General features: G+C 42.7%; 1 protein-coding gene across 3 annotated transcripts in view; it reads left to right on the top strand.

Annotated features, from left to right (window-relative positions):
- Positions 1–19710, top strand: part of FRMD3 (FERM domain containing 3) — a 321116-nt gene that overhangs the window by 196062 nt on the left and 105344 nt on the right. For all 3 annotated transcript variants that reach the window (XM_082469725.1, XM_082469724.1, XM_082469723.1), the window contains 2 exons: positions 10339–10417; positions 15503–15600. In XM_082469725.1, coding sequence (XP_082325851.1) covers positions 10339–10417; positions 15503–15600 — 177 coding nt within the window. The remainder of the gene's footprint in view (positions 1–10338; positions 10418–15502; positions 15601–19710) is intronic.

Below are 19710 nucleotides of genomic sequence, written 5' to 3'. Positions count from 1 at the left end.
GCTGTATCTTTCAAGATTAAAAATGCGTATCTCTTTTGATCCAGTGTCACTTCTATGAATCCATTGAAAGCAAAATTGATTCTGTAACAAATATATGTGCAAGGATGTCCACTGCAGTATTGCTTATAACACTGAGAATTGGAAGCAATAAAAAGCCTAGAAACTTTGACAAGGCTAAATAAATTATGTGGAGTACATGTAGTCATTTAAAGGAATGAAACAGACATATATTATTGACATCAAAATATTTATTAGATATATAGTAGAGTTTAAAAAGCAAGTAAAATTCCACATATAAAATGATCCATTTATATGAAAATAAAAAGGTTATTTTATATGAATATGTAAGTGCACGGAAGAAGGACTAAAAAGATATATACTGACTGTGGTTACCACTGGGGAAGAGAATGAGGTAGAGAGAAGTGAGGTCCTCATGTTTTATTACATATAGTTATATTTTACTCAGACCTCTTACAGTGAGAATATATTCATGTATCACTTGGTAATAAAAAGGAGAAAATAAAAGAAGAGGAAGCTTTACGCAAAAGTCAAGAAAGGAATGAAGATAGAGAGGAAGAAAAGGAATCAAAGTGCATTAAGCATGTACAATAGAAATAGAGACCTAGATGAAAGAAAGCCCATTTAGTCTTCTAAAGAGGCTCTCTGCTTAATCCTGGCTGGTGCCTGATTAGCCCACCAGAGTAGTTAAGATCTTATTCTTGCTCTATTTATCAGGTACTATGCTGCTGCCAAGCTCTGTGAAGGGACAGGGGTTCTTGGAAATGGCTTCCCCATGCAAATCAAGGTGGGGAAGACCCCATCCTCTGTGTAACACATGGATTTGATTCAGCCATAAGAGCAATCTTGAGTCAAGTTGCTGGCTGATGTCTTTTGTGCTCCCTCCCCTAAGTTACAGTGGTCTTTCATGAAAGCCTGAGACGGCGTGTAATTTGTGTCTCTGGTAATATTTATGAAACGTCATGTTTATGTAGCATCCCTTAGCTTTTCCGTAGTCCTGGGGGCTAACCTAATGAATAGGACCCTAGCTGCTGAATGATTTTGTCAATAGGGAGCATATATTCCTCTGTAGCATAGGCAGAGAATACCAGGAGCATAGACTTTGCTCTGGTTTCAGGAACAGGAGAACAGCCACAGGTCCACACCCATTCATGAGGACAGTTGATGCCTGACTCCCAATTCTGTTCTTCCAATTATTCCCTGTGCTGAGTATTATTTCCGAAGGCTGCCGTAACAAACTACCATACACTGGCTGGCTTAAAACAATAGAAATTTATTCTCCCACAGTTCTGGAGGCTTAGAAGTCGAAATCAAGATGTCAACAGGGCCATGCTCCCTCTGAAGGCTCTTCTAGCTCTTGCTGTTTGCTGACCAGCCTTGGCATTCCTTCCTCAGCTTGTAGCTGCATCACCCCAGTGTCTGCCTCCACCTTCACATTGCCTTCTCCCTGTGTTTCTCTGTGTCTGTGTCCAATTTTCCCTCTCCTTTCTCTTATAAAGGTATCAGTCATTGGATTTAGGGCTCACCCTAATGCAGTATGACCTCATCTTAATTACTTACATCTTCAAAGACCCTGCTTCCAAATAGTGTCACATTCGGAGATTTCAGGTGGATATGAAATGTGGGGGGACACTACCCAGCTCACTGCACCAAGCACCCCAATTTAGATTTCCCACACCCTTCAGCATTCTTATTTACTCTTTGGGTGACCTTCATGCTTTTGTTTTGTGGCTCATTTTTCCTCCTTTGTATATGTGTTCTTCTTTGCTGAACTTGACCATATGCTTCTGACAGTAAAGCTTCACACATTTTACTTCTCCAAACACTCATAGTCTCAGTAACCCCATCTCTAGACCTGTTGGGGCAGCCTGTCCCATTGCCCTCATGTGTATATACATGCTCATCTAATCAGTTCCCCAGTATTTAGTTTGGAAGATTTCTTTACTCGGTCCATGGCTTACTACAAGGCTAGGCATGTGATCAGTTCATAATAAATGCTTGTTGACTAGAATCAAAATACTTCTTTTAGGGAGCAGGCAGAAGAATTTAAACTGCTATGTTCTTTAAAACAAAGCAAAACACACACATCGGAACAAAACGCATTGCATAATCAAGTACGTGACGCTAAGTTCCCAGTCTCTGTGGATTAGTCTTGGCTGGTTTTGCTCTTTCCAGTTTTCTTCTCTCCAATGCTTCTTTCCAGCTTTGGGAGCAGGTTTCTTTTATTCTAGTCACAGCTCAGTAGGGTTGGCCAACTTTCTCTTTTTCTCCCAGGTTCAACTATTTCATCCAAAATTTCCATTTTTGATCCTTCTTTCAAAAAGTCCGTGCAGTTTGGGCCTATAAATAATTTCCACATTGTGCTCTTTCTTTATTTTCCAACATGGATAGAAATAATGATAACAAAAGTGATGACAAAAACTCTTAATTTTATAATGTGCAATTCTAAGTGATGTGTACATTTAATAAGCCACAGATTTCTAATTTTTAACCTTATCCTTATGGTGTGGTTGGTGGTGACATTGATGTCATTTTGATTGGGTACAATGGTGGGCTTCGGGGAGGACCCAGCACTCCTTGTGGGAAGGAGGGAATTTGCCAGGAGTGGTGGAAAAAGCAGAGGAAAAGGAGTATCCTCCAGCAGAAGCCCTTATGTCACCGGGGAGATAATTTCAGGGCTTCCTTCTTCCTTCAGGAGTGCCCATGTTGTTTCATAACGGACCACGTGATTCAAAACTACAAGCGTGCTGGCGGCATAAAAGTCTGAATGATAACCATGATGGGCCAAGAGATTCCATGCTTGGTATGTCAGTACTAGAGGTGGTTCAAACGTGGGTCAACCAGGTTAGGAAAGCTCTATTCATATCCGTTTCCCTTTGTTTGGAAATACTTTATAATGCCTCATTTTTAGATGCAGTTTTGTAGTAAAAAAATCTCAGTACTAAGTTACATAAGTAATTGCATTTGGCTGTTATTATTATTATTATTATTACTAGTTGATTTATGCCAACCAGCATAACTCCTGTGGGGCCAGTTAGTTACACAACATCTGTAGCAAGCAGGCACCTGGATCTCTTGCCTTAAGTTTCATGTACTTTTGCTAACTTTTTTTGGCTGAAATTCTCAGGTCACTGCACCCTAGTCCCAGGCAGCAAAGCTCTTCTTTAGAAGCAGGACTGCCAAATATCTCTTCATACGTGCACCTATTTCTTGTGTATTCCATCCCCACTCCTTCCTGAAAAATGACAGTCCCCCTCTCACCCTTTGAACCAAGATATAGGATTTAGGTCAAGTTGGAGGGCTCTACCTCATCCACGTCGGTTTCTTCTTCAACCTCTAGAGTAGTAATAACTCCTATGGGTTGAGTGTGAAGGTCTCAGGCAGCCTGCTGAGTGCTCAACATTATTAACTCGTGCCATTCTCATAGTGGTCTTTGTAACAGGGCCCCTGGGTCAGACCCAACCTGCTGTCTGGTTTTGTATGGCCACAGGCTGGGAATAGGTTCCATATTTTTAAATGGTTGGAAGAAAAAAAGAAAAGATGATATTTTGTGCCATATGAGGAGTACATGAAATTCAGATTTCCATGTTTTATTGGAACACGTCATGCCATTTGTTTACATCTTGTCTGAGGTTGCTTTCACGCTACAACAACGGAGGGGAGTAGTTGAGATAGCGACCTTGAGGCCTGCAAAGTGAAAAATATTTACTGTCTTACCCCTTATAGAGAAATTTTGCAGATCCCTACTTTAGGTGGCTGGTTGAAGAAATGAAGAAATGTAAGCTGAGAGTTTTAAGTTTGTCTGTAGCCATTTGTCCAAATGGTGAACTTGAGATTAAACATGTTGGATATCAAAGTGCCTGTTGGAGCTTCTCTTGAGCAGCATAGGCAGTCGGAGAATTCCAAGAACAAGTATTTGTGAGAGAGCTTCTCAGCACTCCAGTATCCTCTAACAGAGTTCTTAGAGTGTGACTTCATTCTGTGCACGTGTGTGTGTATGTGGGCATGCCTGTGTGTATGATTAAGGCATAAGAGAGAGCTATAACAGGAGGAGGATGAATTAAATAAATTTTTTTAAAAATCCCTGCTTTAGAAGTAGAGGAGATGCGGTACCAGTAACATCTTGGAGGCTGCTGCTTGTCATTTCAGTAAAAGAGGGATGGAGGGATTATCCCTGCTGTTGATGATGATAGTTAACAGTTGTTGCTGAATGATAATAATCACTTCCAACTAGAAGAGAGCAGTCGTTAAGAGAGCAGTTCTCTGTGGCTGGCTTATTTGATCATATCCCAAGAGTTATAGCTCGGTAAATGAGTGAGTGAGTAATGCTTTGCCCTTTTGGCGCTGTGTCGTTTTGCACATGCGCAGAAAGAGTGTGTGCTCCTGAGCTGTTTCATCACGGAGCGCCGCTCATCAGCATCCCTGTGAGGGCTGCTGCCCGACGGAGAGGTGGGGTGTGGTCCTCAGCTCTCACTCTAAAAGCCCTGGAAGGAGCTGGGAGGGACAGTGTTCATTTGGTTGGGAATAAAAAGTTGTCAGTGGTTCTGAACAGGCCAGGAACCCCTGACGCCTAATTGGAGTCCTTTTGAATGTAAGCCTCTTATTTGTGGGGTGTTAGGGGTCCTTTCTGCAACCAAACCCTTTGAAATATTTCTCCAGAGTCTGAAAGAGTCTGACAATTGGTCACATTTTTTTTTTTTTTTTTTTTTTGCCTAATAGAGTCCCAGAGGAGGGAGTCATAAGAGAGACATATTCCAGGTGTGGGTATTGCCCTAACATCTGCCTGCCAGAGCCACGGGCTCTATGCCTTAACTACTGTTTGAAGGAGTTTGTGAAAATTTTTCATAGCTGTCAACCAGAATGTGTATGAGAAAGATCATGAGTTTATGTGTATATTCCCAAAGTTATGTTTTTTGTTTTTCTATTGTTCTTTACGGTGATTGGAGGAAGACCACTGCATTTTAAGGAAAGCTGCTAAGGGATGTTTCACTAGAATAAAACAAACAAACAAAAAAATGCGATTTGTTTTTACAAACGTTTGAGGATGGTTTTTGGTTAAAAATAGAAAGTCATTTTTTTCATTTTCATTTTAGGGAGCCTGCTCACCTAATCGTTTCCTATCCCCATCCCCATTTCTGGGCAAGGTTTCAAAGTGGAGATGAGGAAGTCTGTCTCTGCTTTATAAACGGCTGTTCCTCTCCCCGTGTTCTCAATGTTAACAAACCACCCAAATGATAATACCCTGAGATCTGCTGATGCAAAAAGGGGCCCCTAAGCTGCCCTGTGGTGACACTTGGCCTCCCCAGCCCTCGTCTGGCAGGTGACAGAGGGCTGTGAGAGAGGAGCCCTGCCGTTTTCAGTGCAAATACATGCTCCTGGCAATTTAAAGTGGAGTTTTGCATTTTTTCCCTTCTCTGCTCCTCAGCGGTTTTCTCATTGTTAGCACTTACATGGCTGAGTAAATGCTTTTCAGCTGTTGACTTAAGTACAATTCAGTCTTCTCCATCTCTTCCCTCCCATTTCCAACCTCCCCTTTCCTTCTCTTCTTCTAGTAGGAGTGTTTACCTAAACGTGAGCTTTTGTTTGTTGGGATATTGTGCCATGTGCATGTACCAAGAGCCCACTGGATCTGTCCGAACACCTCTGGGGAGGTCGACGTGAACCCCGGTGCTGTTCCCTCTTCCAAAGCAGGAAACAGAGAAGTTAAGTGTCTTGCTCAAGGTCACTGTCTGAAGTCCCTTTTGAAGTTTGGGCACTCATACCCTGGGGGATTTGGGGTTCCCACCACCCCATGTGCTTCTATCACTGATGCCAAAGCCTTAGTACTACAGGAGAAATGAACTATGGTGTTGCCCCCCGTGGGGTGACCATGCTTCCCAATCTAGTAAAGCCACACAGTGGCTCTTCATGACGACACAGTCGGGGAAGGGCCCTGAGCAGAGTGTGGGCTTTATTGCCTGCGTGTTACCTCCGTGCCAGGTGTTTCCTGCTCTGCAGATAGCTCCTTCATCAGACATTTCCAACTCTGATTCTGCGCCAAACGTTTGGCACAGGTAAGAGGCATCCTTTGCTTCCTTCCTCTTTCCCTGTAGCTGAAGAATAAAAAACATGGAAGCTGGAATGGCAGAGACACTGAGCTGCTAGGAGAAGGGGTAGGCTCGTCTCCAAAAGGGGATTTCGACCTTAGACTCATACGGGGGAGCACATGCCGGCTATCACCTGGAGCCTGGGAAAGCTCCTTTTCCAGCATTTACACGGATGGTGTTTTGACCCCAAACCACTGCCAACACACATGGGGGGGTTGTTTAATGATTAAAATTTTTAAATAGTTGTATTTCTCCCCTTGTTTAGTTTTCTAGAAGGTAGTAAAGAGAATTGCACTTACATTTGTGGATTTGATTGCGTGGAGATGAGAAAAAGGGAATGGGTGGGTGTGGTCTTCCCTCACCCCTGAAATCCTTTATTCTCCGCCATAGCATTTATGACCTTCAATATCCTATATATTTTGCTTATTTATTTTGATTTTATACCTGTTTACCCCACTAGAATGTGTCCTCCATGAAGACAGAATTGCTTGTATTTATATCTAAACCTGGGCCTGATACCTAGTAGGTACTCAAAATTTTTGTTGATTGAATTAATTAATCCTTCCACTAGACGTAGCTATTCGAACCAACTCCAGAGTCCCTGAATTTGTTCCAGATGTTGAAGGGCAGAGGCTGAATTGTAGGACCTGAGATTTTCAAAATATAAATCCTAGAAATTGCTATAGTGATTCAGACGGTAGACCTTCTAGACTAGTATTTTGACGGGATGAATGTGATGGCAACGCCTGGCTGTTCGCCTTGACATCTGCCTCAGAGGTTGGGCATCATCATTCATTCATTCAACCAGACAGGCAGAGAGTCGATCTTTTATCAATAATTAGCTCTGGGGATAGAAAGCTGAACAAGACATATAGGCCCATTCCCTCATAAATCTTGTCATCTATAACTAGATCAACATTTTGGGGGGAAATTATTTATCTTTTCAGCCTCTTCCAACCCTGTGAAGAAGCATTCCTTAGTGTCAGTGATGCTGGATCAATATAAGACAACAGTAGGGGTATATATGATGGTGGAAGAAAATGGGTAGAAAATTTCAGACTTGAAAAGTGCCGCCTCCTGATTTTTCTGCTACCTGCTCGCATTCTTTCTCTGATAAGGGGTCTAGTGGTGAGCATATCACTAGTACCTTGTATTAGTTTCTTCCATGATCACATCCTAGCAAATGGCAAGATGCTTAGTGACTTTTTTTCTGTGTGGCTTAGCAACAGCATATATGAAAAGAATTCCAGCTGTTGGTCTTTTGTAGATTCAGAGCGAGTCAACACTGAGATGAGGCTGTGGAGGGTGAGCAACAATTATGTCCAAAGCGAGGCTGGTGATGGTCCCCTCACCTGAGCAGCTCTGGCGACCCCTGGAGCCCTGTGCTTGAGGAAACACAGAGGAGGGAAGAATACACCCAGGGTGAGGGCACTCAGAACTGTTTCATATGAGGAACAGCTAAAAGAACTGGGGATGTTTATTTTAGAGAAGACTCAGAAGAACCGTAAGCTCTGTCTTCGAATGGTGGAAGGGCTCTCCATGTGGGAGAAGCATTAGATCATTCTGGAGCCTCAGGTCTTGGAACAAGGATGGCTGGGTGATAGGACTTCCTACAGTCAGGGTATTCAAAGGTGGCTGCCTGGGGAGCCACCTCTGAGCCTCACTGCTTGATCCCTTAGGAGGAATGCAAGTCCTATTTGTATCCTATCCGATGAGCCCAGATTCCTATTGAAGCCAGCCTAGGACATGGCAAGCAGATATGCTGACCAGGTAGAAGAGAAAATGACAGCTCTCGTTTGGGTCTGCCTTCTGTGATCCTCCTTTCCTCTGTTTGCCTTCTGTCAGCTGATTTTATTCCCCAAAATTCAAATATTGGGAGTCTCCATTAAAATATATATATTTAATAATATATGAAATGGTTAATGATACATGGAATAAAAATACATGCATTTAATGATATATATAATATACATTATTATTATATATAATATATATATATTATATACGTTATAGAATTGCTTGTATTGTAATGTGGGAACAACCTGAATGATGATTAAAAAAGAATAGTTGAGTAAATTCTAATGTATCATATGAACTGTTATGCAGTTATTATAGACAATGAGTTAGATCTGTATCTACTGCTCTAGATGGATGGGCAGGCTAGAGAGTTAAATGAGAAAAGCAAGACAAACATATTCAATACATAGTATGATCTTGTTTTGTGAGAATAAATTATATTTTAAATATTATGTATGTAATCATGTTGGCATATAGTTTGTGTGAGGATGGCAAAAGTGGGGAAGCATAGAGATGAAGTGGTTGTTAACAGTGGTTGGAGAGTTTTGGGTGGGGTGGGGACTTGAGGAACAGAAGGAGCAGGAATGGAGACAAAGTGAAGGAAAGTGAGAGGGGACGGCTCATGCATCTGTCTGTCTAACAGTATCCATCTATCTACCTGTCTATCATCTATCTATCATCTGTCTATCTAGCTTCATTGGTTGTGCTTAAACATGTCTTAATTTTGAGGACTTTAATAAAAGAAAGAAGAAAGAAAGAAAGAAGGGAGAAAAAGTCTTTATCTTTTATGCTATTTTCTTTTTTTTTTTTTACTCTGTTGCTCTTATAAAAACTGTCTCAACATTTCTATTAAGGACACTCCAGAGGTTTTATAATAAAAAAAAACCTATTAGTTTTTATTCTTTTGAGATGATGATTTAAACAAGTTGAAAGAAATCTGGGGAATGTATAAGGATAAAATATTTTGAATCAAAATTGAGTTTCTAGATATCGTGAAAGATGAATGACTTAAGAATCATTTGTATTTTTCTTCATTGTTTCTTTGCTGTATAAGAGGAGTTCGTTTTCTCCTAGTGCTCCAGAAAAATGTTCCCTTTCTTAAATCTAGGGAACACAGGGTCAGGTTAGGAGCGCCCAACTCAGTTAAGAAATTTGCTAGTTTCTGGTGGGGAAGTGGAGCATTGAGCGGAGGGTTCTGACATCGGTGTGTGTGTGTGTGTGTGTGTGTGTGTATATTTTTAATCAGTTTTTCTCTGCTGAAATATCCAGCAAGATGCTGCTATGTTTTTCTGGGATTTGGATACTTTCTTTCAAACTATTTTAAATAATTGTTTTCCATATTAAATTATCCTCTTATACATTCATTTTTGATGCCGATAGTTCTTTCTACATAAAGAATTTGTCTACATACAGAATAGTCCCAGATGTTGTAGAATTGGCTGGTGATTTAACCCCTGCTGATTATGAAAGAAGATTTGAGACAGAATAGGGTGCTGTTTGATATTCACATTTGGATGTAGTCTCAGAGCTGATCCCAAGCAGCCATACTGATACAGAGACAAATAATGAGTGGGTATGTCAGATCCATAGAAATAATAATACTAACCATCGTATTTCTTCGATTTTAACATGCTCGTTTTATATACTAACTGAAATCTGAATGCATTTTACTGCACTTGTGTGCGTTTATTATGTTAATATCACAAGTCAACAGTGGTCTTATAATTAAAAGAAATCCTATAGAATCCCCTTGGCTGGCTATTGAGTTCTGGAAGTTTTAATGCACTTAGAACATTCCAGAATCAATGAACCTCAACCAGAATTTCAGGCTGCATAGTGCTATCCTGATTTAGACAAAGCAGGAAGTTATAAAAGTGTTTCTTTTCATGCAATCAACTGCCTCATTGATAGATAACACTAAAATAATCCTAAAATTATACAAAGTAGGATCTGTGCATGGAGACTCCATTTTTTAAATCCTGATTTTAGGTCAACGGCGCCATCACTTTGGGAAAACTAGTCATGTGCAGTGACATTTTTCCACCTCACAGGCCAAAAAAATATTTCACTAGGCCAAAAACCTGAGTGGTACTTACGAACAATTTATCTGTCAGAAGAGAATGGGAAGAATGGAAGAGAAAATGTTATTTGAATCTGTGACCTGGAGAGAAGGAAAGAGCCATGACATGGAAAGCTGTGCTGACTGACTAGGTTGCCTGTATCCTGAGTTTGCTTTAGGTGTCTTGTCAAGCATTTCCATTGAGTTTTGTTGTCACTGTTGCTTCGTTTTCTTGGGCATAATATCTGTTCTTTCAGAAAATCCCCCTGCCCCTCCCCCCAGGCTAGGCTGGAAGGCTTCCTGGCTGACTTTCCTGTGTGTGTTTGAGTCCATGGTCTTTTGCTGCTTTTCTCATGCTTTTTCTTTATGACGTTTCAGCTCATCCACCATACACCATGTGCTTTAGAGTGAAATTCTACCCACACGAACCCTTGAAGATTAAAGAAGAGCTCACCAGGTATTTTTTTGTTTGTTTGTATGTTTAACGTGCCCCTTGAACCAGCCAGGGCCTCTGAGTTTTACTCTTGTCTAGAGCGGAGTGTCTCCAGCAAGCAGGCGCTCAGCTCAGCATTTGGCTTGGAATGTTTCTCTTACACTTAATTGTCTTGGGACTTTTCAAACCGTTGTCATTGGGAGTGTAATTAACTGCACAAAAAAGCAGTGGGTTTAAGGAGGAGGTGCTCTCTGAAAGCACCTGACAGTGGGATGCTAAAAATAAATAGAAGATCACTGCGTTTAGGATATGGGCAAATTCATAGCTAGTGCAGCCCCTGGGACCTGTCTTTTGGATCTAAGCTTTTCTGAAGGGAAAAGATCCCTTGACAGAATGATGGACTGTTTTGTCATCCCGCCTTCCGCTTGCTAAATGACCGACTGCGGAGCCGGCTTCCCTCTCCTTGTAGACTCTTCTCAGCCCAACTCTGCATTTTCTGGTTCTCAGGCCAGGGCCACGTGGCAAATAGTCCACCTTCTGGGGGTTTGGCTTCCGTGAACAGCCTTGGCCAATGCCACTGAGCAGGGTCCCGAGAGGGCCAACTCGGTGGATGGAGAAGAGCCCATGTGTGCTTAGCTCTTAATGAGGCTCTGATCTGGTGACCGAAAAAAGCCATTGTGTCTAGTCATCTCTCAGAATAATCTGCGTGGGTCCGAATGCAGCAGAGAAGCAAAGGCAGTTGACATTGATCACCATGTGCAGAGTCACGTGCTGGGTTCTAGGGTATTGTGCTCTCTCATTATCCACGAGGGTGTGGTAAAGCTCCACCATAGTGACACAAGGTGATGTTGGGAGGGAGCCGTTCTCTGTTAGTAATTTGTGCACAGCCATTGGTGGAGGTTTGTGCTTGGGGACGGGGCAGGGTAAGCGTGGGAAAGGAGATGATGGACATTGTAAGTAGTGGTTGGTGTTTTGCAATCTGACCTGCTTTTTCTTTTTTTTTAAATAAGGTAAAATTCACGTAACATAAATTTTTTTCACCGTTTCAGTAGCATGAAGTACATTCACAATGTAAGGCAACCATCACCATTATCTAGTTCCAGAACATTTCTTATCACCCCAAAAAGAAAGCCTGTACCCATTAGCAGTCACTACCTACTCTCCCATCCCCCAGACCCTGGAAACCACTCATCTGCTTTCTGTCTCTATGGAATTACCTGTTTTGGACATTTCATATAAATGGAATCAAATGGTATGTGGCTTCGGCCTGCTTTTGTCTTGAAAAATGTATTCATTTATTTGTTAAGTACTTCCTCAGTTCCTGCTGTCTGCAAGGACTATATAAGCCACCTAAATAAATAAATAAAGATATTTGTCCTACCCTCTGGGTGCTAACAGTGTAATTAGGAAGATCAAATCAAATACTAATGCCAGGCATTATTTCATCAGAGGCCAAAATGGCTCACTTTTGTCACTTGTTTTCTTTAAAATCTTGTCCAGAGGATAAAAATTGAATATGTGTCACAATATAAATTAAGGATGGGTCTTTGGTTGGTGATGTTGAGAAAAGTCCCATTTAAAAGTAAAAGAGTACAAAGTTTTAGTTAAATCCCTCTCAATTGAATTTGCTAGCACTTCCCTGAATTTGTCTGAATAACTGAGGTATGAATTGTGCGACATTGCGAACATTTTTATGTCTCCAAAGGAAATTTAGACGATACAGGTAGAAATGGGCTTTTCTGAGTCCACACAGTCCTTAGAATTCAAAAGGAATCTACAAACTGTGGAATGACTGAGGTACTTATGATTTAAACCCTATCTTGAAAGAATTTAGTTTTTATTGTTTGATAAGTTATTTTATCATAAGATTAATCTAAAATTTAAGAATTTAATAAATGAGAAGCTAAGATCACATTCATGACCAGGCTTAGGGGTAAAGAAACAATGAGAAAAAAGCAGTTTTAAAAGAGCAAAACAACAAAAATACTCACCAAAAAGGATATTTGAAATCATTTTTTTAATCCTTCTTTTATCTCTCCATTTACACAGTCACCTTACAATCCTTTAGATTTCTGAGGCATTTGTAAATGCTATATACAATTGACTGTAATAAAAGCATGTTGGTTTTAAATTTTTTAGTAAGAACCACCTTTAAATTCGTGTTAGATAGAGAAGCATATCATTAACGGTGGCGTAATAATGTATGCCCCAGATCCTCTTGTGTTTTTGTTGCTTAATTCTTTCATGCAGGGAGGGGTGAGACTGAAGGAAAATGCATTATTATTATTATTATTATTTTGGTGGCTATTATATTAAAAAATGAGTATCTGAACCTGAAGCCATTCGTAAGGCTCAGTGGATAATGTGGAATCCATAATAATCCATGATTATCTCTAGAGTTCACTAATATGAGCAAGGACCCAAACTCAGCTGTTGTGAAAGCGGATTTTCTTTTCTCAGGAAGCTTTTGTCAAGCTCAGTTTCTGAGTTATGGGATCAGAACCCAAATGTCTCATTCATCAGTAAATATTTATTTGAAACTATTTTCCACTACCAAACTCACCAAAACGTGGAAAGGAATGCTTTTTGTTCAATGCATACGTGCAGCACGCAGAAAAGAAACTTGGTGGCATTTAGCCAGGTAGTTTACATTCTTTAAGAAAGGAAAGATTTCATCATCTCAAGTATTTGTGTGACCTTGGCATTGTGAACGATCTAGGGCCGTGGTCCTCAAAGTCACGTCCCTGGATTAGTGCAAGAGCATCACTCGGGAACTTGGCCCCTGCCCCAGACCTGGGTTGGGGCTCTGCAATCTGTATTTTCACAAGCCCTCCAGGTAATTTTAAAGCATGTCAAAATTTAAGAACCATTATTCTAAGGCAATTGGATTTTCGAAAGTATTAGTTTCTTTAGGCAGATATTAGAGTGTACAATTCAGTGGGTTTAGTATGTTCATAAAGTTGTGCCACCATCACTGTGATTTCCTTCTAGAACATTTTTATCACTGCAGTAGGAAACCTAGTATTCAAGCAGTCTTTCCCCATGCCCCACTCCCCCCAGCCCCTGGCAGCTACTAAGCTCTGTTTTTGTCTCTGTAGGTTTGTCTATTCGGAAATTTTATAGAAATGGAATCATATAATATGTGGCCTTTTATATCTGACTTTTCACTTAGCTTAATCTTTTCAAGGTTCTTCCATGTTGTAGCGTGCATCAGTAGGTACTTCATTCCTTTTATGGCTGAATAATATTCCATTGTATGGATATATCACTTTCTTTTATCCTTTCATCAGTTGATGAGCATTTGGTTTAGCTATTATGAAGAATGCTGCTATGAGCATTCATCTACACATTTTTGTGAGGACCTAGATTCTGATTTAATTGGGTCTAGGGTAGGGTCCACGTTGGTATTGATTAAAAGCTCCCCCAGGTGATTCTAACATGCAGTCCCTCTGAGAACCTCTGGTTTAGAGCCTTATTACTCAAGTGTGGTCCACGGGCCTGCAGCTCAGCGTCACTGGGGAGCTTATTAGAAATATGGACTCTTGGGCCCCACCCAGACCTACTGAACCAGAACCCACATTCTAACAGCATCTCTGGGTAATTCACGAGCTTACTAAAGTGTGAGAGGGACCAGTTTAGGGAGATACTCTGGGTCCTTGATGGCCAGTGTAATACTGTTCCCTTGACAAAATGTACACTAACTCCAGATAAGAAATTTATTAGGGACTACCTTTATGTCCTGCACACAATTCCATACAAAGTTGGGGACAGAGAGTGTCATTTGAACCTCCATCGTGTGCCCGGTGCCTAGCACTGTCATGGCATAAAGCGGGTGTGAGATAAAGATTCATCAAGTGGAAGCACCAGGGAGCCACTGAACCCTTCAATGCATCTGTGTGTCCGGGGATGGCGAGCTCCAGCACTTGGGGAGGCGGGGGTCGGGGGGCTGCCAGCACCTGAGTGATCTGAGTACCTCAGTCACACGTTCTGAGCGGGGTTGTGCATGAGGCTACTCACAGGCTGAGTAAAGATCAGATTATTTGAGCCCTGGAGGTAGTGACTGGGACCGATTGGGTGGTACTCCCCACCTGGCCTCAAGAACCTGGAAAGAAGAAAAAAAGGTTGGTCTCTGCGACTTAAACTCCAAAATAAACAGAAAGAATCTGCACACACCTATAAAGTTAGTCAGAAACAATAGACCCCAGGCCTGAGCCTTCAATGAAAGAATCAATCTGGCTAAGACATAGGAGGAGATCTGAAGAGAGCGTGGTCAGCGTAGAGGAACAGAAGGGGCAGTGACAAGATGAGCCTGAGCCAGGGGTGGTGACCTGGCACCGCGCCCCCCGCCATCCCCAGCTGAATCAGGCCCATGCGTATTTTTCGTTTGGCACTCCAGAGTTTTCAAAAATAGAGTTTGCTGCAACATTTAAAATTCAAAGGATTTCACTTCTAAACCCGTCGCCGTGGCGCTGGAGCTGCTGCACAGCGGCTGACCCCTTCGCGGGAGCCAGCACCCTCTGTTCTGCTTCCCGAGCCCCGAGCCCCAGCCTGTTTCACTCAGTATCAGGTTTGTCTGGCCCTGAGGCCGTCTGTTTGCCATCCCTGGAGAAGCGGAGAGGACACTAAACAGATGACCGCTCGTGCTGTGAATAAGTTGGCTTTCTGGCCTCCTAACCAAGTCTTTTTGAGATTGATGAACATGAGTCTGTCTGCCCCCGGGACTAGTCTCTGTAGACTGAGTCCGATTCCTGACTCCTCATTCCACGGAGAGCTCGGGCAGCCTGTACCTGAGGTGCTGGTGGTGGTGACAGTGGCTGCGGTTGTCCTTGTGTGGGACTTTCTGCCAGGGACGGTGGCTGCTAGGCCCTGTGGCTCTCCTGCATCCTTCCTGTATCTCTTTGGAAAGGGCCAGCCACGCAGCTCTGGGAGCTGCCGCAGACACTTCAGGTTTTCTGGACTCTGGGCGCTCCTCCCAGTTTTCCTCTGCTTGCCCTCTGGGGGGCTTGGGTAGGGCTCCGGTGACCCAGGTGGATGAAGCATGAGCATCCTTCCACTTCTTCCAGGCCTCGGCCAAAACTTAGGGCGACTCTTTCTCCTTTTGCATTGCAGGTATCTTTTGTACCTGCAAATTAAAAGAGATATTTTCCACGGTCGACTGCTCTGCTCCTTTTCAGATGCTGCCTACCTGGGTGCCTGTATCGTCCAAGGTAAGTGTGGCCACGGCTGCCCGTCCCCACCATTGTACTGGACAGTAGAGCTTTGGCTGTTCAGAGACTCCCTCCTGCCCAGCCTGTGCCCATCCAGCCCGTGTCATGGTTTGAGGCCAGGCAGGGCTGGGTACTTAGCAATGGACCCCCGCCTCCCCTTCCCTCCCAAGCCTCTGGGGTCCTGGTGGAAGGCTGGGCTGCGGTGGTCACAGGGGCCTCTGCAAGAACGAAGGTCCTCAAGGCCCCGAGGTAGAGCTCAGACTCTCTGTTTCAAAGGGGCTGGAATGTGTGACTTTATAAGAAGCTCTGCAGGGATATGGGGTGTTCTGTGCTCTGAGCTCCGACCACCAGGTGTGGGGCGTGATGGGAATATTGAGCGGGGAATCTATGTCCAGGAAGGTAGGTGTCAAAGAGGTGTCCTTTCAAACCTTTGAAGTGAAATATCAAAGCATTTATACATATGTATTCACATGAGTACTATGTGTATATATGTGCACTGTATCTAATGCTTCAGCTTTTCTAGTCACGGGATATGGTGAGGAGAGTACCAGGCTCACAGCCTGTCATTCTGCAGTTTGAACCTGAATTCCCATTTCCTGGTTATTTCACCATAGACAAATGATTTAAACTCTTTAAGCTTCGGTGTCTTCATATATTGAATGAGGTGGTCATACTTGTGTGACAATTTCATGAGACTTATTCTCAGGGTTGAGCAAGCCCCAGAGGCTGCGGCATTGGGAAGCAGAAAGCATATAGGACCCAGGGTAAGCTTCTGGATGTTTCGACCTGTAAGAAAAAAGTGTTTGAGAGAAAGCTGTCTCCAGAGCCCAAGGCAGAGCATCGTCATGGGGACGGGCCCAGGACCCAAGTGAAGGATGACTCAGATGTTCTGTTCCCCTGGGTCAGCTGGGAGGCAGCTGGCAGCAGGGCCTGCTTGGAGGGACTCAGGTGTTCCAGCCATTTGTAGCATGGATGCTGATGACATGTTTATGAGAGAAGGGGAGGGTGGAGAGGGGAACTAGGAGAAGAGAGGAGGGATGGAGGGGAGAAGGAAGGAAGCAGGTGAGGACAAGGGGAGAGAGAGAGATTACCAAGTGAGCATGTCACCCTTATAAAGGATCTGAAATAATGAAGAAGCTTATGATGGGGTCATAAGCGGATCATGACAATCGTCTGTCTGATCACAATTCCAACCTTCATTCGCAGCTTAAGAGAGACACCCGTCATTCTCCTGGGGGTTTCACTGTCACTCACCACTGTCCCCATGGGATGCTGTGTGCTGTGAAATAGTTCCTAGGACCCTGTTTCCAGGTGTGTGTGCTCTCTGAGAATTCTGAAGTCTATCTGTGTTGTTTTTCCCCATCCTCTGGGAGCAACCTAGTGCCGCGCAGCAGATTTTGGCAGTGGTGTTAAAACCCTTGGAGATACTCAAGTTTAAAGTTACAATGACAGTGATAGCCTGATGGGAAATAGTCCTTCCATCTGCCCCAAAGTAGAGTGTGTGCTTCTGAAAGCTGCCTCTCTTATATAGAGCTAAGGAATGTTCAAACCCCATAGTTCTTCTTCCCTGTGAAGACTGCAAGTGCCTAGTTAGGGTGCACAGTCTTCCATGAGGGAAAAGCAAATCGATACTAATCCAAGCAACAGACTGGCGTATGAGGATTTCAGGATGCATTTAGGCATTAGTGAATCATGGTCAGTTGTCCAAGGACAAGCTCAATATGGATCTGTAATGGGAAAACTCTCCATCCTGTTTTATGTTTGAAATAAAGCCACAAAGCCTCCATCCAGATGATCAGGGCCCTATTTTATCCCTCGTTGATGTTATCACTGACCATACTCACAGATGCTGTCGAGAGAGTAGAGTTGGAAGTGAACTGACAGACCTCAAGAAAACCTTTCAGCTCTAAAACGCAGCAGGGTCCATGGACCATTTGTAGCAAATCCAGTAAAAGCTGGATTCATCAAGTTCTCTGATGCTCGGGGTGGTATTACAGCAGCTCTAGAGATCATTACGAATGCAGATAAAGATCTGCTTTGTCAGAACTGCTTATGCTTACAGAGAGTGATAGGGAATGTGGAGTAAATGATTAGAAAGCAGAGGACATGTGACTTTTTACTGGCCTCTTGTTTGCTAACACTCTTTGAAGGAGCATGTTTTAAGCTTCAGAATATTCTGAGTGTATAAAACAGGCAGCCACCCAGAGTTTTGCCACCTGTACACACTGAATACAATGAGCATATTCAATACATGCTTTGCATTGTCTTCATAATACCAATTGCAAAACAAACACACGAAGCCCTAGGAATCTATTTATGTTCTTTCTTGATACAAATATCTTTCCTGTTCCTTCTACAAAACACAATATGGCAAGATTACTGTTCTTATCTCCTCTGCCTGGTGTGTCCAATCCCTGCGGGTCTGTGGCTCCGTCTTGATATTCAGAACTCCGTTCAGATGTCACTTCCTCTGAGAAGTCTTCCTAGACTACTAAAGTAGCCTCTCTCTGCACATCATTCTTTCTCATGTCCCTGTTCTGTTGTCTTTTAAGCACTTATATTTGAAATTATCTTGTTGAATTGTTTGGGGGCTTATTATGCATTACCCCTTATGTAGAATCTAAATTTCATGGAAGTGGAACTCTGGGGGTCTTTTTCACCGCAGTACCCCCGTGTCTGGCACACAGTAAGTTCTCCACTAAATATGTTAAGTGGACCAGGCACTTGCCTAAATTGCACCAATGTATGCTTTATTTCTATACTTGAGAAAGTGGTTGTTTCACTACCTCATCCATGTATTTGTCATGTGTTCTCTCAACATTTATTGAAGAGCTCCTAGGTGGCAGGCCACTGCAATGTGAAGTCCCTGTGAGGGGAAGGGGACAGACAAGTAAACAGGAAGCTGTGATGATGTGTTAATGTCTAAACAGAGGGACACACAGGGTCCCTGCTCTGACCCCAGGAGGGCCCCCCACTCAGCAAGGGTAGTCAGGGAAGGCTCCCAAAGAGTTGACCCTGGGGCTGTAACATCCTGTATCTCAAGTTCTTTTGGAATGAGTCCTCTCCAAACCAGGGGAAGTGCCACTGTCATGCTTGCCCTTTGTACTTACCATCAGCCGATCACACTCATCCTTTTGCTTCAACTCTTTGGATTTTGCTGACAATTAAATTCTCTTTAATTTTAATTTAATTTAATCTTAATTTAAATTCTCGCAAGCCATCCCATGTACTGTATGTTACTTGTTGTAACTTTACCCTCATCGTCACATGTGGGAGAGAGAACCACGGGCTCCTTACCCAACTCCTCTATGGAAAACAAAATTTGAAGTTAGAAGTCCTTAATCATTTACAAACGGCCTTTTGCTTCAGGTGAAGTCAGAGTTAAAGACAAGCTTTAAGGAACAAGAAAGCTGGGCATGTGATGGGGGAGACGTTGACATTTACCTTGTCAGCAACCCTGTGCAGTTTCCATGGCATTTCTTCTCTAGTTTGCTGGCATTTGCCAGGCTACTTATTTGCTGTGTTTAGCAGTACAAGGCCATTGTACTTCACAAGTGTTCCTGGAAAGAGAAATGCCCACCCAAAACAATACAAGCACAAACAACGCCACCCGTCAACTGTGCAAGGTGACATTGCATTGGACATGGCCTAGTTTAATATCAGTGGTCCGTTCCCTGCGGAAAAGCAGGCACTGGGTTATACCATCCCCTAAATTTTGGGGTCCATAGCCAGCTCACAGGGGCATGTGTATGTGTGTGTGTTTGCGTGTATGTGTAGGTGTGTTATGTGTGTTTCTTTTGAAACTTAGATTGAGTTAATCACCAGTTCGTGGCTCACTTTTCATCACTGGTCCCATCTATTGATTGATTGATTTCCCTTTTTTCATTATTCTCCATTTCTGTTCCTAAAGGCAACAACTGGGTTCACGTGTATCTTTGACTTGGCATACATCCTTATAAAATGATTAGTATTGTCTTGTGTGTATATACTCTCAAGTTTCATAAAATAAATGGGGCTATAGAACTCATTTAATCCTTCCTTTTTATGCTCAGGACACTGAAGAATCTATTCATATTTCTGGGTATACATCTATTTTGTTGCTTTTAGTTG

Source organism: Balaenoptera physalus (genome assembly GCF_965194825.1).
Source record: "Balaenoptera physalus genome assembly, chromosome: 7".
In the NCBI taxonomy this organism is placed as follows: Eukaryota; Metazoa; Chordata; class Mammalia; order Artiodactyla; family Balaenopteridae; genus Balaenoptera; species Balaenoptera physalus.
The sequence above is the reverse complement of the archived record's forward strand: the minus strand, read 5'-3'. Positions and strand labels throughout refer to the sequence as shown.